Here is a 21,216-nt window from a genome sequence, read left to right as displayed (position 1 = left end):
TACCCCTGTCTGAGCTGGGACGCTGACAAGAGCTGAACTTATTATCTCTATTAAGTGGCCATCTTTTACCTTAAACTCATTTTTTCCTGATTCAAATTTCACTTCTGCCCCCAATTGCTCTCGCAAGTCCCATCCCAGCAGAGGTTTTGGAGAGTTCAGCATGTAGAAGAATTTGTGTATTCTCCCTTGTTTTCCCAATGTGTATTTTAGGGGTTTAAGGAAATATGCCTTTTCGCTCTGGCCAGCTGCCCCTTTTACAGTAACAAACTCATCATCAAGGGGGGTTAGGGAAGTGACAGTGTCCGAGTGCCCCTAGGTTGATACAATCTGGCAGTCGCATCTTCTACAATTTCCGAAGGGTATCTCTTGCTGACCAACCTACGAACAATGAAACCAACTGCTGTATTCCCACTTCGGGTCTGGGGTCTGGAGGGCTGTGTCTCCTCACAGTGTCCTGCAATTGCCTTCGCAACCCAGTCCCTATAGACACCTAACGTCCCTCGCTCTGCCATTCTGTTTGGATCCCAATGGCTGTAAGGGAAAAGGTTCCTTAACACCGCCTCCTCCCATCTTATCTTGGGCCAGACCCAGGGATGTTTTAAGAACTGTCTGTTTCTTGTTTCGGTCATACGGTGCACTAGTGATTGGATGGCACCGCAGCCAGGGCCGTGCTGTTTGATTAGAACTGGACGTGGCGGGCTGCTCCCAGAGGGTCACTACGATACCCTTGGTAGAGATAATCCCTAATATTATCTCTATTAAGAGATTATCTCTTAGCTTAGGGATATGGTCTAGTGGGGGCTGTTAGCGTTAGGTCAGAGGTTGGACTCGATGATCTTGAGGTCTCTTCCAACCTAGAAATCCTGTGATTCTGTGATCTCCGTTGTGCCCCCCTTTCCAAGTTTCCAAGTCAAAGGAGGAAAACGGCGCTTTGACAGGAACCGGCCCCCTCCCGGTCCCACCGCCTCCCTCAGCGCAGCCCGAATCCCCCCCTGCTGTTCTCTGGTTCCTGCTGCCCTGGGGCTGCCGGGCGGCGTTGGGGCTCATCTCCCAGTTCTCTGGCTTAGGGAGGTTTAGGGGCGTAGGAATCAGCCGGCTCCTCCAAGTCCCTCCCTGGTCCCTGCACGCCGCCCCGTACTGCAGCACCTACCGGGCCGGGAGCACCCAGGAGCCCCCCCCCGGCCTCGCCCGCACCCCCGGGGCGCCTCCACCGCCCGCCCCCCCCCGCCCCTACCTGAGCCGCTCCTCGCCCCCGCGCCAGGCCCCGCCCCCTCGCTCCCTCCAAGCCCCGCCCCCTACCTCCAAGCCCCGCCCCCCCCGCGCGGCGGCGCCTTCCCTCAGGCGACTCTCGCCCCGCCCCCCCGCGTGGCGGCGGCGCCTCCCGATTGGCGGCGGGGCCGTGGGGTGACGGGGCGGGGCGGGGCGGGGGGCGCTGCCGCGGGGGCCGCCGGGAGCTGTAGGCGGAGCGCGGCTCCCCGCGGACTGCGGCTCCCGGCGCGCAGCGCGGGGCGGGGCGGGGCGCGCGCTGCCCGGGCCCCATTGTGTGGCGCGGCCGCGGCTCCCCGGCGCCCGCCGCCATCTTGTGCCCCAGGCGCCGCCGCCGCCGCCTCCGCCCGGGCCGGGGCCGCCTCAGGGGGCGGCCTCAGGGGGCAGCCGCCGCCGCCGCGCCCGGGGCCGGGCTCACCCGCGCTGCCTCCAGCCCAGCCCATGGCGCCGCCGGGACAGCGGCCGCGCGGGGCCCGGCCCGGCCGCCCCTGAGCTCAGCGGCCGCCCCCGGCTCGGCTCGGGCCGCCCGCCTGCCCCCACAGCGCCGCCCGGGCCGGCCCGTAGCGCTGCGCCATGAAGATCAAGGACGCCAAGAAGCCGTGTAAGGGCTGCGGGGCACGGCATGGGGCTGAGGGGGCTCAAAAGGGCCCGGGGGCTGCGCTCGGGCAGGGGAGGGGGGCTCGGGCCGGGCTGGCCGCTGGGGAGGCGCCGCGGGGCCCGGCCCGGAGCTCGCTGTGGCGGCCGAAACGCCCGGGCTGGCCTCGCTGAGGAAATGAGCGCGCAGTGAGCCGCCGCCTCTCGGTAATGCCGGCGTGTGGAGGTCGCTGAGCTGGCTGTGTTCGCCGAAAGGGCGGCTCGGGTGGATCTAATTTTTCTCTCTTAACGTAATTTTTAATGTCAGTGAACGGTGTCGTGACTTTGAGGCAGGCGCGCTCCGTAAGATGTTATAGTGGCTTGGTAATTCAAAGCAGTCCGAGGTTGCTTCTGAGGCAAAAACTGCTGATTTCGGGGATGGCTGCTGGGCCTCGGCTGTTCTCTCTGGTAGTGGATGTAAATTTCATCAAACGACGATGCTGAACGTCAACAAGAAATGTTAATGGCTTAAAACGAGCAGTGGGTTTGGAGCTGCAGGCATCTGGCTCTTGAAAGTGAACTTTGATGGTGGTTTTGGGTGATGGAAATTGGAAACAATTGGGCCAAAGAGCAGTGCAGGAAAGAGTGCAGCATCAAGCGGTTTGTTTCATCCTGTCATTTTAATGTCACCTATTTTAAAGCTGGTGGTTTTTTATAGTAGCAATTAATTTATTAGGCAGTGGACGTTGGATTTACTCTGCAGATCTTTGCTCCTGATCATCACGCTGACTGCACGGGCAGGGCAGCTGGGTGTTTGAAAAGGAGCGGGGCCACAAGGGCTGCAGAAGAGATCGGAAAGGCCCATTGGTATATGGGGGTCCTGTGCCTCCAAGTGACAGATACTGCAGTGGATTTGGCTTATACGCCCAAATGGACCATGACACTGGGCTGGGCTCCTTGTACTGCTCTTAGCCCAATGGTTTGTAGCTCGGCGGTGAAAGACAGAGACACTTTTCAGGAGAATTGTTGTTGAGGCAGTACAAAGTTCTCAGAGGAAGTGTGTATTTAATCATGGGTGCTGGAGCCCAATTTCGGGGGGGAAAGTGGTTAACCATTGTACGGGAAGAGGCCATTAGCCTGTTGATAAGAGCCTACAAAGTCAAGTTGAGAAGGTCAGCCTGCCACAACTTTTATCCGTGACGTGTAGCATCAAGAAAACAAGCACGACTGAGCGACTGGTAGGGGAGGGTGAGGCTGGATGGAGGCACCTGCTGAACTTACGGCTTCTGAGGCGGGTCCGCTGCCTGGGTGTGGTGCTGTGAGCCTCCCCTTGAAGGGCATTTAAACTCCCTTTGGATGTGATGGGAAGTGACAGGCATTTTAACGGAGGTAACAAATTCCGATTGGGAAGAACTTAGACCAAGTGGTTGGTGTAAGAGGGGAGGCAGGAGAGGTTCTGAGAGCTCCATCCTTGAAAGCCTGTGGAGGCTGTCAGTCTTGGCTACCCAGAGCTGTAGTTCACCCCATCTAGCACAGGCAGCACTCCTGCTAGCACGGACCTCTAGAGGTCCTTTCCAACAACCAGTTGTGTGACAGCTCCTCTAAGATGATCCTTGTGGGGAAGAATGACCAGGGCCTGTAAGATAAACTTCCAAAGGTTATTTGGGGGTGGAGATGACAAATGTGAGCAGAGCGTCCTTTGGAGCTGCCGTTGCGTAAGGTCTGTCTAGAGGGAAGACGAGGGGAGTCAGCCCACGAAAGTGATGCAGGCAAAATGCTGGTGTGTTTCTTACAGAAATTCCCCCGTCCTACCTGAGGTGTAGAAGAGGGAAGTGGAACTTGGATTCAGTAACTCTGTCTTGCTTGCACTTCTTAATAATGCTTTTTGCGTTATTTATATAATCAATAGTAATTTCTAAATTATAAGCCATTTGTGACTGCAGTGGGATATATGAACAGTTCATTTTCATAAATGGGACTTCCTCTGTCAGTTTTTAAAATACGTGTGAATACGTTAATGCTTTCCTATCAAACAAATCAACGTGTTGCATGAGCAAGACAAAATAACTGTTGGACAATGACTGCTCGTCCCGCTGCTGTCGTCAGCTACTACGTGCAGCTTGTTTTTCCACCAGTGTGCACTGCAGTCTTTTGCTGAACTGTGTCAGAACTGTAACTTGAGGAAGGAAGCTTACCTTAGTGCTTTGGTCTCAAAAAAAAAAAAAAAAAAAAAAAAAAAAAAAAAAAAAAAAAAGGAAAAAAAAAGAGGTAGTTGAATTTCTTATAGAAAGATAAAGTGTGGCCTGGTGGGGGCTTAGCTGAGTTTTCTGAGCACGTGACAGCGTTTCAAGGTGTAAATAGTTGCTCGTTGTTCCATTTTTAGCTGTGGTCAGAGGTGTATTTCAGACAGTTTAGTAGAAACGAGTGCTCATTCTTTGCTCTCGGGAGGATTTCTGTTCCATGCCTTCATTCTGAAAGCTATAGCGTTGGTTTAGTCTTAGGCTTAGGCGCGTTGCTTTTGCTGTTTGCCAAAGCTAATCAAGCACTTCTTATCTCCACAGCTTTCCCATGGTTTGGCATGGACATTGGGGGAACTTTGGTGAAACTTGCATATTTTGAACCTATCGATATCACTGCAGAGGAGGAGCAGGAGGAAGTGGAAAGCTTGAAGAGCATCCGCAAATACCTGACATCCAACGTAGCCTATGGATCCACTGGCATTCGAGATGTCCACCTTGAGCTGAAAGACTTAACCATTTTTGGTCGCAGAGGAAACTTGCACTTTATTAGATTTCCAACTCACGATTTGCCTACTTTTATCCAAATGGGAAGAAATAAAAACTTTTCAACACTACACACGGTGCTCTGTGCCACGGGAGGTGGCGCTTATAAGTTTGAAGAAGACTTTCGCACAGTAGGTAGCCCACCTTTCCTCGTGCTGATGCTGGAAGCATTGCTGGTGATGGGTTGAGACGAGCAGTGTTTAGAAAAATAGCAGAGTGCTCAAAGGTTCCTAGCTATTAACTCCTTTTGCAGTCATAGGCATGATAATCTAGAAACTTGCTTTCTGATGTAAAGATGCAGGATGGTGTTACGGAGAATAACTGTCTTCTGATCTGCCCTTTTCCCAGTGAGAGAATGTACTTAAAGTGCTGAGGGGCTTGACTTGCTTTGGATTTTCTTTCTTTTTGTGGTTCTTGATGACAGGTGTTCAGTGTTCGTGGGTGGTTTTTGTTGGATTTGGTCCAGTACATTGTTTCTGGGTGTGTGACAGAATGGGTATCTCTAAGGCAGTCTTTCTCAACAGCAGGCAGGTTTGGGACTTTCCTGAGGTCTTTTGACTCTTCCCTTGGTGTTCAAAATGGATCGTTTGTTTAGGAACAGTTTCAGAAGGTTAATAGCTGAGAATCTTGTCACAGGATCCACTGCACGCACGGCCTAGCTTCAAAGTGGCTGCAGGTCTGCTTCTAGAGACCAGACTAGCAATAGCACAAAAAATCTCTTCCTGTTTCCAGTCCTGTGCCAGTCTTGCATTGAGCTGGTACAACAACTGTTTAGGGGATAGGGTAACAAGCTGTACAGCTTCATTATCTAAAACCTCACAGAAATGGTTTGTGTTGGACCGGTTCCCTGCTCTGCTCAGCAGTGAAGTTTCACCTCCCCTGCCCAGGAGGGGGGTTGGACCAGATGAATCTTCAGAGGGCCCTTCCAACCTCAGCCACTCTGTGATTCACAGACAGCTGCGAACAGGGCAAGAGATGCTGAAATGAGCTGGGGGCAGGGGAGGGGACTGGCAGTGTTGTGATCCGGTAATGAGGCTGGTCAGTAGCATGTGACACAGTCTGCTTTGTGCAGCTTCGTGGTCTAAACCCAGGCTGCTCTCTAAAAGTGAGCTCGTCTGATTCAGAGAGACGCTTTGTGGCTTTTTTCTTGGATTAGCTGCTCAGTTGGACTCGCTATAACTGTTGGAATGCCCTGCTGCGGGTAAGGGAGAGAGTGTGATCATTCTTTGGGGAGCCCGGAGTGAAATTGGATTAAGTAAAATAGGAGATGGGAGCCTTCCTGAAATCCACAGAACTTTTTAAATTGTCTTGGTGCTTTATGAGGAAACAACAGCTGAAGTGTCATGTGCAAGACCAAGGAAGAGCCTGGTGTGTAAGGAGCCTAGTGTCCTACGGCATTTCTGACCTGTGGCTTTCTTGTAATCCTTGGAGTACTAATAAAGCTGCAGCACTGATAGGATGCTGGTCAGGTGTTTATCTTTGGTTTTCATCTGCTGCTGTTGTAGCAGTAACTCTTTCCTTCTGAGATGGGAGGGAACCCACAGACCTTGAGGTTGTGCACATTTGTCAGTTTGACCAGCATCACATGAGGGGGCCTCTAGGGTATTTGCTGGTTTTTTTTTCTTTGATGAAAATGCTACCGATTTTTCAGTGGATTAATGTCTGAATATCTCAAAAGATATCTGCGAGCTTCCTAAAGCAGCTATTTATAATGCCTGGCTGTGATGCGACTGCTATCTGCGTTTATAGACAGCCTGATTTGCGAATGGAGCTATTCAGAACTGAGCTCTGAGCTGGCACTGTGGTGAGATTGAAGCTGCTGAATTGGAAATCTGAGATAGCTTCTGGGAGTTAGGCAGGATGAATATCCTCACAAATGTGAAGCATGTTTAAGCAATGTTAGAACACACGGACACTGTCTTTTTTTTTTTTTTTTTTTTTTTTTTAACACAGATTGGAGACCTCCAGCTGCACAAACTGGATGAGCTTGACTGCCTTGTCAAAGGCTTATTGTATATAGACTCTGTCAGCTTCAACGGCCAGGCAGAGTGCTACTACTTTGGAAATGCCTCAGAGCCTGAGAGATGCCAAAAGATGCCTTTTAACCTGGACGACCCGTACCCATTGCTGGTTGTTAACATTGGTTCAGGAGTCAGTATTTTATCAGTCCATTCCAAAGACAACTACAAGAGAGTAACTGGAACAAGGTAACTTGAAAACCTACGTTGGGGTTGTTACCTTATGGAACAGGGAACCTTCAGCTTCTGCAGTGTTTCTTCTCTCCCTGACTCAGCCCATGTATTCTCTTCCTCTCTTTAGTATGGAAAAGGTGTTTTTAACCTTTAATTTACAGCTGCATTTTTTGAAGCCCATTGCCATGTTGTTGTTATTGAGATGTAGCAAATATTTATCAATAGGTAGAAGCTTGCAGTGCTCCGTAGTGAGTCGTATAGTTTTTGTCTTAAGTTTTGATAATGTGTCCAGTGAACCTGTGCTTCTGGTGCTCTGTCAGCATAAATATGTCCACATGTGTTTTGCTGAAAATCATCAAGGCTCAGAGTCAGTGGCACAGTGTCATTTCAGGGTATTTCAGGCTCTGATGAAGTCTTCCAGTTGACATATTGGTAGTTTATTATTATTTATTAGCTATTTATTATCTGATTTTACAGTTAGCTTCTTTGAAATTACTTGTAACAGTTGTTAATCAATGGTTACTGTAGTGAACCTTAGTAAGAAAGCAGACATCTTGCATCTGTCATCTCAGATGGCTTTGTTTGCTTTCCTAAGTCAGATGTAAAAATCTCTGGTGAGGAAATAGCGTTTAAAAGGAGCTGCTTTTCTTCATTAGTCTAGGTGGAGGAACCTTTCTTGGTTTATGCAGTTTGTTGACGGGATGTGAAAGTTTTGAAGAAGCTCTGGAGATGGCATCTAAAGGAGACAGCACCCATGCTGACAAGCTGGTTCGAGATATTTATGGAGGAGACTATGAAAGATTTGGCTTGCCAGGATGGGCTGTAGCATCCAGGTAAGCAAGGATTCTTTGTTGCTGCGTGTCTTCTTCTGTTGTTCTTTTTTTTCTCTTTGTAAGACTGAGGTAGTATGGCTTCAAAAACAAGACCTAAAGTATTAGAACTTGCAAAAAGAAATTCTCTTTGTGTTACTCTAATCAAGTTACAGTTTTGTTCTAGAAGTGTATGTGCTGGGTTATCCTAAAATTCTAAAGCTGCATGCAACCACGTGTGCCTTGCTAGCTAGATACTGAAGAAACCTGATGTGGTGTCATGTATAGCTGAGCATTTTTCTTTACGGCAGTTTGAAGAACATGAGCTGATCATAGGAGTGGCAAGAACAAAGTGCAGAGGAAAAACTAATGCCAATTACTTTTTGACTTCCTAGAATCTTTTAGTGCGGCTGTTGTCCAGGGAGAAGGTGAGTGGAAGAGGAGGAAGGCATTTTTTGTTGCTCTTTCAGTAGTAGTATCCCCTCGTGTCTTTTTTTCAATATGTGGTGCACTCTTTTGATATATGTAGTGGTCAGTACAGGCACGTGGCATGTTATTTTAACTATTTGTCTCACTTGTGAAGGCTGTTGAGCAGTTTGCACTATAGGAGTTAATGTATTTGACAGAGAGTTTTTGTCACAGCTGCTGGTTTTATTTCCACTGGGGAAGATTACTCATGATGTTACAGCTTCTCTACCCTTAAATGTAAGAATAAAAAACTTTGGGAATGAAGCTAATGTATACACAACAATTCATTCAGTCCTTTGGCTTTTATTTGGTAGTAAGGAGGTTTTAATTCACAGTAGCTCATTTCTTCTCCCTCTCTAGCCAGCTGAGTACAAGTCTTTACAGAGAGGTTTTAAAATATGTAAACTTTACACTTTAGTCAATTCATCTTAACTACCTCTTTGTATCGGTACTCTCTGTTCTCATGTGGTTTTTAAGGCCCTTAGAAACCTCTGATTTTTTGAGTCTTAGAAAAATCAGGATTCTGGCTCTGAAGTGTCTTAGATCTGACACACAGAGTCCTTAGTTGTAAAAAATGGTGCGTAGCTATGGAGCCATGTCTTGTTTCTTTTTTTGGTGATTCATGAGAAATGATTTACTGTGGATAGTAATGAGCGTGTCCTTCCAATCTAGAACTCTGTTTATACAACCTAAATAGCGTTCTGTCAGCTGTTTATTTTGTTTCAGAGCTTTGTGTCCCATCATAAAATAATTAACTTCATCTGTTTTACTTCTGCTGCTTTTAGGAGAGAGGATAGGATAAATATTGTGAGTGAGGAAATGAGCACAAGGAGTTGTAGGATCCGCCTGTCACTTAAGCACTGACTTCATTTACAGTGACCAGGTTTGTAAAGTAATCTGGCCTAAGAATAAGACTACTTCTTGTCATAGGTACTTCTTCATGAAAATCAGCAATCTAAACAACAAGATTTTGTTGGGAGTCTTTATTGTAACAGGGTCAACCCTTTCCTGTAAACAGACAAATAGCCATGGTGTAGTATTAGTTGTGAGGTCATCAATTAAACTGTATTTAGTATGGACTTGAAAAGGCAGCACCTCATGAACAAGTACATGACAAGTTCTGTTACAGCATAAAAGCTACGTTCTGAAGTTCGTTCGAATGCATGGGGGCCACTTGATACTTACTGGATTTTTTTTTTCCTGTTCTAGTTTTGGAAATATGATTTACAAGGAGAAGAGAGAGTCTGTTAGTAAAGAAGATCTTGCAAGAGCCATCTTGGTCACCATCACAAATAACATCGGGTCTATTGCCCGGATGTGTGCAGTAAATGAGGTAAATCTTTAGAAGTTCTTATTACATAGTTTGATTATTTGGTTTTGGATTACATGGCTGCAAAAATGACGCATCATTTTGAATCTTTTAGTGTGTTCTCAAATGAAACTCGTGTAGTAATAAAGAACTAAGAATTGGTGTATAATGTCTTGATTGTCTCTGGAGGCTTACATGACTTAAACTGACATCTAGTAGCAGTTGGAAAGCTTATGCACCTTAAAGCAGCAAAGGTGACTGCAGGACTATGAAAGCACTCATTATTTTCTCCCCCTTGATAGGTAGGTAAGAGGCTGGGGGGACAGGTAAATGCGTGCTACAGATAATGCCTGGGTGCACAGCTGGTGCCACCAGCAGGGATTTGGCATCTTAAAGCCCTGGACGTTTGGGGGGAACACAGACTGCAGAGGAGAATTGAGATCCACCTGATGAACTGGGGTAAGGGTTTCTCTGCCAGTGGGGAATGTAACCTGCTGAGGAGGGCTTTAAGCTAGCTCCGTTAGGGAGTGGAGCCCAAAGCCTGCAGATAACTGAAGGACCAGGGGAACACAGAGTCTTGCGCTGAAAGGACTTGCAGTGCCCTCGTGAGAAGAGGATGACTGTGGGCCCCTCAACCCTCTGTACACCAGCACATGCAGCATGGGATCCGAGAGGATCTGGAAACAGGTGTGTAGATTTGAAGCGATAGCAGTGGGATCGCAGAGACACGGTGGGATAGCTTCTGTAATGGGGCAGCTGCAGCCGTCGGGCTCTCCAGCAGGAACGGGCAGGAAGGAGAAGCAGGGAGGTCACACTGCGTGGGAATGGCTCCGTGCTCCGAGCCTTGGTGTGGGACAGCAGCATTTGGCCAGAAGCTTACGAGTGAGAATTGGGGGAGGCTCGCAATGGAGGTGTGTGAGCCTGCTGCAGACTGCTCTGGTGGCAGGAGAAGGCAGACTGCCCTTCAGCTAGCTGCGGTAGGTGCTGTGGTTGCAGGTCCTAGTTTAAGGAGGGACTGCCTTACTTACCAGTGTATTGGGAATGATTTTCTGACACACGTGCCTGGCAGGCTGACTAGGCAAGTGTGGTGGACCTGCTAGTTGTGAGTGAAAAAGAACCTGCTGGGGATGTCAGTAACAGCCTAGAAATAGCAGAATTTAGAATACTGAGGGAAGTGAAGAAGGCAAGAAGCAGAATACAGACTTTAGATGGACTTGAGTAGGACAAGCTTCTGTTTCTGGGGGAGGAATTAGGAAGCAAGATCATGTGGGAGGTTGCTCTGATGGGGAAAAAAGCTCAGAATAGCTCATTAATTTTCCAGGATAACATCCTCAAAGCAAAAAGCAAAGCTGAGGTACAGACTGGCTAGAAGGTAGCTAAAGAGAGAAGCGTACAGGCAGACAAGCTGACCTGACCGTGAGGCACCCACGTACCTTTGCAGCTGTCTAGGCTGCCCTTGTACCAAGATGCGTGTGCAAGAGCATAGCCAGCAGGTGGTATGTCAGGCATGACCCCCTGTCCTGCCCCAGCCTGGACAAACAGCAACAGGATGGACAGAGGGCTCTTGAAGCAGAGCTTTGCCCTGTAGCACCTAACACATGATCAGGTGCTCAGAATGTGGGGCAAGCCTGAAGAAGAGCCTGTGGTGGTTGTCACCATGTAGAGAGGGTTACAGGAAGGATGGGGCAAGGTACAGCCAAGCACAGTAGGAGGGTGGGAAGAAATGGATGGAGTTTGCAGCAAAGGAAAATCTGATTGGTGTAAGGCAAAAAAAGACGACCACAGTGAGATCAGTTGAATACGGACTTGGAGAGACTGGAGTCCAAGGAGAGTTTCAAAATGTGCCTTGAGTGGGTTGGAAGGTTGAAGTCTGAAGTTAGTCCTGCTTCAAGCAGTGAGTAGTAGCTGATGGCCTCCAGTGGCTTCTTCAAGCTGAAATTATTCTCTGATTAAAGCTCATAGGAAGCCTTGCTTCTACTGAAATGTTGTTTTTAATTTTTACTAACTCTTGATTTTGGATTACTCTGACACCTGTCATCTTAGTACGGAGATGGTTTCCTGCCATCCTTAGTTTCTTACAGCTCTGAACACAATCAGTGCATTCAGCTTCAGCGTCACTGGCATTGAATCAAGATCCTGTGGAACACTGAATTTAAGCATACAATGTACATAAGATGGCTAAGCACCAGGGATTTCCTCACTAAGTATCAACAAATTTTGTATGAGATGAGGTTTAGTAACAGCTTGCTTTGAAAAGTCCAAGGGCAACTGCATTTAAAGCTCTACTTAAATCTGCGGAGGTGATAGTCTTATATCTCAGAGGCCTTGTTAGCTGCTGTAACCATTTTACATAGGAGCTGGAGGAATAGGACATATTTCTGGTTTTAATATTGTGACTTCTCCCTCTGTTTCCTTTTCTGTTCTTTCATGTCTGTCTTAAAGAAGAAAGTTAATCTTGTAGGTATTGAGTTAATTATGGTTTGGAAGTTTTTTTTGTCCTTTATGGCATAACCTGGTAACAAAAGAGGTAAAATAAGAGTGAAGGTGAAAACACATGGTCTGAGTGTGAGCCAAATGTATGCGACTTATCTTTAAGGATGGGGTAAATGAGTACAAATCCGAAATCATAAACTGCACAAAGCTTTAGTCCAAGGTTTTTTGGCTTCATTCCAACTATATCACCAAACTACAAGTCATAAGAACCGATTAATGCAAATCCACAAACTGATATCTTGAACAGATCCATAAAGATTAAAATGGATTTAATTACTTCAATTCCAGCAATAAGCAGAATTGTGTTTGGGTGCCCTCACGGGAGGTTTGTTTTGTCTTTCTTGTGAATAAGGATAGCAAAAAATGGTTGCATGTTAGTGCTTTGACTACAGGTTGAATTGTCATACTAGTTTTTGTAACACCATCTATACAAGCATGCATTTAACACCCTTAACGCAATTAAATCTCCTTTGGTTCTTGCTCTCGTATCATTAAATCAGTGTTCAATGTTGCTTCCATTTAACGTCAGATTTATTTCAGTGAATTGGGAAAATTTAATGATTTTTACTTCTTTGCATTTAACTTGATTAAAATTCACAGCTCAATTTCAGTCTGTGCTTAAGTCTTAGTCTGATCTTACACTGATGTATATTGAGGTCTGGAGATGAAACGAGCATCTGTCTTACTGTCTTCGGCTTCTTTACAGTGCTGCCTTGTTGCATATGGATCAAGCAGCATTGTACAGGGCTATGAAGGCATTGAGTCTTCTCTACCAAATACAAGGTTTTGTTTTCCATTTAATTTTGCTTTTAGCGTGGCTGGTTCTTTGGCTTAGTTATAGAAAACGCTCACTTAATTTGAAATGCAAATGCTACTCTATAAATTTAAGAGCTTTAATTCTTGAGTGTTAGAGTATTCTTCTCCACAGGTGTTCTAAATATTGGGATTATATTTTAATTTTTTTTTTTTGCTTGGGATGGTGGTGTTTCATAGCTTAATTTGTCAAAGCTGTGTTAAGCAGTGAAAAGACTTAATCCTTTACTGTTTTTCTGTTTTTTAGAAAATAAATAGAGTTGTGTTTGTTGGCAACTTTTTGCGTGTGAATACTTTGTCAATGAAGCTTCTTGCGTATGCACTGGATTACTGGTCAAAAGGCCAGCTGAAGGCCTTGTTCCTAGAACATGAGGTATGCTGTGGTGCCTTTATGTGATGTGTTGTTTTACCACTGATAAAAGTGCATGTCCTGAGTAGTTGTCCTACATGTGCTATCCTCAGACACCGAGTACTCAGTAGGTGCTGAAAGTCAGAGGTGTTTCTCGTGCTGCACTGCTTCTCTGGGGACAGTTCTGTCAGGGAGGGAGGGAAGTACTGCAGCCTGTTTGGAGTGTCTTAGATCAGGCTGTGGATTTTGTTGGAGAGGTACAAGAAATGTTGAGCTTCCTGCTAGGGTTCAACAGCCCTTCCTTGTTTGGTGTTTTTTGTTGGAAACAAGACTATTACCTATTAACATACAGGTAATCAGTGTTAGTGACAGGTCTTACAGCTGGGAGACATTTAGCTTCTTGGCAAGGGGCTGGCAATCTTTGTCCTCAGTTTGCTAGTCTGCAAATATTCCAGTAGTAGATCTCTTAGCCTTCAGTCAATTCTCACATTTTTTTTCATTTATAGTTTATTGCGAGACTGACAGTAGTCTGTCTTCATGCAAGTGTCTGCAGTAATAGAACAGTTCCTTGTTAGTCCTACCCCTTCAGATTTTTCTTCAATCTGTTTAAAACTCTTGCATTTTGTCAAGTGAAGATTCAAAATGCTTCGATGTTTTATTGCGGTAGGAAGGGAGAGAACCTCTTAATTTCCGTGGGGGAAAAGTAATCCAACAGGAGAACGCTGTTTTTTGTGTCTGGCCAAGTATATATTCCATAAGAAGGTTTTGAAGCTTGGAAATGCTGCTTTAACTGTTTTACAAATGTGAGGTGCAGTTAGTTTAATACATCCCATCCTTGTACTGTGGGAATAATGTAGCTGTGGATATTGAAGAGCCTTTGGCAACCAAAATACGCAGCTCCTCTATTTAACAAAACAAAAAATCTGTGCTTTAAGTCAGTGCCATGTCTTAGAATTCCTGCAATGTATGGGGAGGCTTAGGGTAGAATCTAGAGTTAAGTTCAATAATAAAGATATTTTTCTTTTTGTTTCATAAAGCTTAAAAAATAATATGAAAGATGATGTATTAAGTGCATGTTGTTTCTGTAGCATTGGTCTGCCAGATGCTTTGTTGTTACTGAAATATATGATTCAAAGAAATTCATGTCCACCTTGAACCTGAAATACTCATTTCTTTTGAACAGGGATACTTTGGAGCTGTTGGTGCTCTTCTCGGGCTGCCAAACTTCAGCTGAGATGTGAGATGTCACTGCACTGAACTGTTTTCCACCTGGATGACACTTGTTTATGGCAACGGGAACTAAGTCTGGGGATGGGAAAAGAAAATGGTAGATTTTCTGTAACTTTTTAAATTCAAGAAGTGATGAGCTACTGAATATTGCCATTATAGGGAAGGTGTTTGTTTTTTTTTTTTTTACTCTGTTGGGCATTCAAAAGTGAAATGTTTGGGGATATCATTTATGTTCTTTAATACATGTAGCCAATATTGAACTTTTAATATGCAATACATCCTCTGAAAACAAGCTTTCAGAAGAAGGAATGCCAGTCCTTTAGGTGCTCAGCACTAAATTATTGGAAGTTCATTCCTGAGGTCTTAGGTCTATTGGGTTTGTATATAACTGATGAAAGAAACATTATTTTTATTGGTTATACTACAGTATGAGCACAATTTCCCTCATGCACATAACTGTAAAAACAGTAAGGTACTATCAACAAGATGAGGAAACCATAGGCAGTGGTTTCCCATGGTAACAATAGTAATTATTTTATTTTCTTGTGTAATGGAAATACTATTAATGCTTTAGTTTTCAGTGGAAAGAATAAAAACACAAAAAATCAGCCAAAGCAGAAGAATAAGCAGTTGATGTGATGAAGATTTTGTGGATACCTCTACTTGCCCTCTTTGCTTACTTGAAGATCCACCTGTGATTTTTGGGAAGACCCTCTCTCTTTGGTTAGATTTAGAAAATAATTTAATGAAACTGTTCTTTTCTTAATTTCAGGATGTGACTTCCAAAAATAGCTTTAGGTTGGGGGGAGGGAGGGTCCTCAAATTCTGACATCATAAATCATTATTTGTGAAGACACCACAAAGCCTGTGAGAGTTGAAGAAATCCTCCTCCTAACAAACTAAAAATGGAACATTGAAATTCTAATGCTTTGGCTAACTTATATGGAGGCTTAGAAAACTTTTGTCCCATCCTATGATTTTGAAAATCTGATTTCTCTAATTTTATGTGAGGTAATCAGACTCTAAATGTTGAAAATGAAAGATGGCTAGCTTGCTTTTACATTTGGAAGCTTGATTTCTGGAAGTTGAGGACAGCATCAGAGTTTGTATTGCAGTACTAAAAGGACCAATATGCAGTGCACTTGCAATATGGAACCAGTTATCAAACTGTGGCCTTGGGATAAAATCCGTACTCTCGAACTGATCATTTTTTCCTATATACGTCAGAAATTTGCAGTTGGGATTATTGTTAAAAGCTTAGTCCTGAAGCAGGGCATGAGATCTGAAATTTATAAGGACATTATACAGTTGTTAGCTATATGAATCTTTGTGGACTAAAGAAATACCCATTTTTATGATAACTTATTTTAATGTTATTTCCTATAAGTGCACAAAGAACAACCGAACTAGAACACATTAGTGTTGGGTTTTAATGTGCTTTATAATGGAGGATTCCACAGCGTGGCCGCATTGTATTCACAGACACATCCACCTGGTACACTGGAAAGCTGTGTGCAATTTTTTTTTCCTTTATTTAAATTCAAAGCCCCGTATTAACATCTTTAAAAAATAAATACATTTGTGATCCTTTAAGAGTGCAGTAACTTAGAGTAGCCACTTCACTGAGCCCAATGCCAATCTCAACTACAGTTCATCTACCAGTGCTTTTCCTAGGACTCCTACTGAATTTTCTGTGCTTGCTTTGATGTTTCAGTCTACATATTAAAAGATGAACTCACAGTTCAGCTGATGTAATGCTAATCAGAGCACTTCAGAAACTTCACAAAATAGGTGAATATGGCTTTTATAGTGTCTTACAAGTACTGTACACTGTTCCTTTCAAGATTGACTATAGGAAGTAACCTGTATTTGGTTATAGAACTTCAAGAGAACGTTTTCTGAATGTTTTGACAGCTTCCTGAAAATGTTGTGAACCAACTGTATGTTTTTCTTGCAAAGTGGAGTATTTTAAGACACTACAGCCTAATTAGAAACAGTTCCTTTAGTCCGTATTTATTGCTATTCATCTCTCATTGTGGTACTGAGAGCTGCTTTTGAAGCAGTAGTTGGTATGTATTTAACCAGAAGCGCACATAGGAGATGGTTACCTAATGACCGTGACCATGGTTAATTTAAACCATTTGAAGTTGATATGACCTAAAAGACCTTTTTAAGGTAAATTGTACAGTTACAGAATAAAGTAATGCAGTAATTCTTGAATAGCTGTATTGTGTAGATAGAAACTACTGTGAGAATCAAAGTATGCCCTACCTCTTTTTTTCTTTCCTAGAGCTTGCAGAAAAAAGGCTTCCTTTCACTTGTTTTATCAGCACAATTGTTACTTCGTTACAGGAAGAAAAAAAGTTTTTAAGCCTGGCTTTAAAACCAGATCTTTGCATTTTGTCTCATTTTCTCCCAACTCAGAACTAGTTCCTAGAGTCTCCAAAATTGGCTCTACCACACCTAGAAATACTAGGCGTCACAAATAGTTGCAAGATAAGCCTTAAAGTCTTCTAATCTAAATTCTCTTCTGAATAATTTGAACAGGCTTGTATCTTCTATGTGCATAACTGAAGTAACTTGCTTTTTTCCTGATCTCTATTTTCTTGCCATCTCTGTTCCCCAAAGCTAACCGGTTGAAGCTGCTTTATGGTGAACTGATTCAGTGTACTACAGTAGAGGGCATTTGGGGTTTTCTCAGGGCTACTCTTGTCTTCTCAAGTAGGACTGCTTTAAAGGAAAGTTGTCTGGTACTTGTAAAGTAAAGCATAAAGCTCATTTTGAATGTGTAGTTGCTTTCAGCTCAGTCAGCCATGCGAGTGCCTTTAAGTTTTTCATGTAATGCCAATTTTAATGGTACTGGGACTTGATTCATGAGACTTCTTGACCAGTGTTGCTTATCAGATAACTTCATTGGCTGTGGAGATCCTTTCCATCCAGTTTAGTTAGAGATGCCAGGAGAACAGCACAAGGTTTTGGGCTGCCTATCCCCATGTCCATTATCTTTGGAGGTAATGCCTACGCACTTTTGTCTCTTTCCAGCTCGATCTTTTTAAGCATGACGCACAGTTTTATTCTATCAGTATCTCCCTAAAAATCCTACTAGCTCTTATTCGGGTGAGCACAGATCACTTTTGGCCAAAGACGTTCATTTTATATGAAGCTCTCCCAAGTTGTTACAGCTGTTAACCTTTACCACCTTTCTACTTCTACATAGGGTAACAGCATTTTTAACAGGAGGAGAACCTTTTTTTATAATATGTTTTGAATATTTAGCAATATGAGGTGAACACACCTTCAGTGTTCTTTACTGAGGCATGCAGAGGTTAAGGCTAAACACTTGAATTTTTTAACAAAACCTGAATAAAGATAACAGTTTAGAGAGAAGCAACATTGGTATAATTTATTTTTGTCTTAGTTTGGTCCAGATTTTAAAACAGTGTTCAGATCTCTACCTTTTGAAGATCTTTGCCTCTCTTTCTCTAGAGTTCTGCAAGCAAGCACCTATGTGATTCTCTCAGCACATCACAGAATACTTCCTTGCGTAGACTGGAAGTTTTGGCCTAGAAAGAATATGAGATCCTGCTGTTCCCCTCTATTCTTAGCCTGCGTGTTCAGAATAAAAGTTAAATTCTGGCTTCTCGTAATAGATTAAATATTCCTTCAGTAGTACTGTCAGATTCCTGCTTGCATCTGAGTTGTTGGTAGTATATATGCAAGCTGATGATACTGCCTTTAAAGACTGAAATATTGTCTTTCTCTATCCAGTATAGGTCTTCAGGAAATACGTACTTTCAGATAAGTCACAATAACTTTTCATTCCTGAATATTTCAGTATAACAGATTTTAGCATTTGAAACTAGTTAGTGTCTTTTTTCTGTAGTAAGTCTGTGCTTCCTAAGGACTAGATGGTGTCTTACGCATTCAGTCTGTAACTAACATTAATGCCTAAATTCACATTCGAACTGTTTTAAACATCACTTTTGCTATTCACATTCTGGAAACTGGACAGGTGTAATCCCAAGGGAACAGTTTGCTTAAGATCAAGATCAGTGCAGTTCAGATCAGCTACATGTGGTCATCCTTTTATCGTGAATTCATTTTCCACGTGTCATGAGGTTAGTTCTTTCCCTTGTTGGTGGTGTTTTGGTTTTTTTTGAGTACATGGGCTTAAAAGATACGCAGTATGTAATAGACCTTTTAGGTTAAAAAGCAAACAAAACTGTTGTGGGTCAGACTGGGAGTGTTTGACCAGGAACTGTAGATTACCATGCAGAGCTAGGAAAACACTTGGCATGTGCAATTACTGTTTTGGTTTTACTGATCTATTTCCCCTTAATGCACAGTGAGAGGGAGTATGATTAAGGTCACTGTGGGTAAAATGGATGAATTATTTTAAGTCGTCATAAATTAAGTCATCAGACGTAACGATGGGAGACAAAAAAATGCCTTATCACACAGACAGAGGGGCAGTTGTCCACTTGTGTTCTTGAAGTTTTATTAATGTATTTCAAAGTACATTGCCAGTATTCTGTCATCTGCGAATATTACTAATTCTTTGAGTTAAAGTCTGTAAAGACGCTTTTACTTTTGTTTAATTCACATGTGCAAAATAATAAACTTTTTAAAAGCATTTTTTCACACTTTGTGAAAACATCTAAAAAGAGGCTGTAATATGTTTGTAATTACTAATGTGCTAACAGAAGTATGTTTGAGCGGTCCAGGTCTGCATAACTGAGTGCCAAATCCTGCTCACTTCAGCTAGTTGAGTAGATCTCTTAAATGGGTGCAAGATTTGGCCTCGAGGCCTTCTGCCTAGGGAACACAGTAATGCTACATTGCATATTCCTGCTGGTGCTAGATCATTTGTTGAGAATAAACATTCTAAACAGAAACTGTAAATAAAATATTTATAGTCTGGTCCTTCTGACAGGCCTAAAATCTATGACTTACAAATAACTTTTTGCCATATTTTGAGTTTCCCTTTTCCTTTTTTTTTTTTTTTTTTAACATACGTGGACTGTTTGTTAGGGTGGCAAGTCATTGACAGGTTTTAGCTTCCTGTGCTGCTTTCTGTAAGGCCCGTGACATTCCGGTTGTACGCTATGAGACGGATCACTTCTCATTGCAGGCTTTCAGTGTTATCCTTAGGTTTGTTTTGTCATCATAGCTGCTCAAGCAATTAGCGTCAGCTAGAACAATATCAGCATTTGTTCTTTGCTAAAACTTCAAGAAATCAGACATTCCTTTTAGCATGTGGGGAAGCTGTTGGAAAAAAATGGAAAAATGCCACTTAAAATTATTTTTAAAGGAAATATGTTAATTAGTCTACAAAACAAACTGGAATAAGGTATATCAATTGCTAATCTGTGCTATAAACTGCTAGCATGTCACAATTCTAGCATCGAATTAAGAACATTGTAAATACATGCTTTAGGAGGAGGTATATTAGTTTCAGATTGTGCATCACAGGAGATCATTATAAGACTAGTGAAATATTTTGAGAAGTACTAAATGACAGCATCTAGAACATGAAAATCAGTGTTTTGATGTTACAGGTTATGGATGGCTTTTTATTATCTGCACTCTTCTATGTTTATGAGTTTTGGCAAATTTTAACAAATGAGTATTTGATTTTTCCATCTACTGACTTGTCATGTGCAGGCCTGCTAATGACCAACTCCCGTCTTGAGATGTTTTAGATGCTAAGCAAAATGAACAGGCAAATTAATAATTGTAAACCCTTGTAGGATGGAAGTTCTCTAAAGAGCCATTTGGTTAAGTTGCCTTATTCTATTCCATTGCACTCATGTTACGTCTCCACTTCCTTGTTTACTGTTCTGACACTGAAGATGTGATGTAAAAATATGTGCTACAAACTTGTATTCAGAAATTCCTGATTAATACCTTTGTGTCACCTGTTAATACAACTCTTGTAAATGATACCTTTATGCCATCTGTAATACAGCTCTTGTAAATTGTTTAAATTATTTTTCTTTTTGTAGCCTTGTTACTGAATGTACAGATTAGATCCCTTTATTATCTCACTAACTTCATTGGGGCCTAAATGTGGCCGATGCTGTAACTCATCCCATTGAAACTGTAAATAATACTTTATTGCTTGTTTGCATGAATGAAGTTTGCATTTCATTTACTTTATCATAAGCCAACTCTGCTGTGATGGGCCTACTTTTTACAGTTTATTTTCCTGGTTTTATTAGCATTTGTTCTGTATGAATGTTCAAACAGTACTTTGTCTTTTCCTAATAAATAATTTGAGATTGTTCATTGTCTGTTTTTGTGGGCTTTGGTGTCAGGTTTCTGGGAGGTGGTGGTTTTTTCCTCTAGCACCATAAGTTGTTGATATTTAATAGTACTGCTGATATATAATAACCTCACGGTATTAATTAACATTTTACAGTAAGGAAGTATGACTGGTATAGTTTTCATGCTATTTTAATACAGAAGAAGAATTTACTTTATATTTCTTAGATTCAGCTTGTTTTTAAAAACATGTCCTAAATTTTAGCTTTGTCTTCCAGGCTAACTTGGGAATGTGTACTGATTCATGCTCTCAAAAGACTCAGCTATGTTTTCCTATTACGCTGTGTATTTATGAGTTACAACTTATCCCCTTTTGGAATTGCCCTTTGCCTATGCTTTAGTAAAGCCAGATTTCATTGTCCTGGAGTTGTTCTGAGTGTGTAACAGGTAAGTTTTCAGGAATGAAGTCTGTGCCACGGTAGCACATCAGTAATTAATGTTGTGATGATCTTGGTGTGTCAAGGACTGGGCTTCAGGATTCACTTTACAGATATTTTGGCTATCCAAACTATGGGTTTTAGTTCTAAATTACCTAAAGCGAAATCTGACAATGCCATTGAGGCCTGTCTCCATCGAGTCTGGCAAAGAACTCGTCACCAAAGTGGTG

General features: G+C 43.0%; 1 protein-coding gene across 1 annotated transcript; it reads left to right on the top strand.

The window, feature by feature from the left end:
* Positions 1–1,783: 1,783 nt before the first annotated feature.
* On the top strand, positions 1,784–20,573 carry PANK3 (pantothenate kinase 3). The gene is made up of 7 exons (XM_032196633.1): positions 1,784–1,867; positions 4,401–4,753; positions 6,576–6,829; positions 7,471–7,647; positions 9,301–9,424; positions 12,954–13,079; positions 14,239–20,573. Exons 1-7 carry the CDS (start codon positions 1,840–1,842, stop codon positions 14,287–14,289), a joined length of 1,113 nt encoding a protein of 370 aa, XP_032052524.1. The 5' UTR covers positions 1,784–1,839; the 3' UTR covers positions 14,290–20,573.
* Positions 20,574–21,216: the final 643 nt, after the last annotated feature.

Source organism: Aythya fuligula, chromosome 14, assembly GCF_009819795.1.
Source record: "Aythya fuligula isolate bAytFul2 chromosome 14, bAytFul2.pri, whole genome shotgun sequence".
Taxonomy (NCBI): domain Eukaryota; kingdom Metazoa; phylum Chordata; class Aves; order Anseriformes; family Anatidae; genus Aythya; species Aythya fuligula.
Note: the sequence above shows the minus strand (reverse complement) of the source record. Positions and strands in the feature narration are given on the sequence as shown.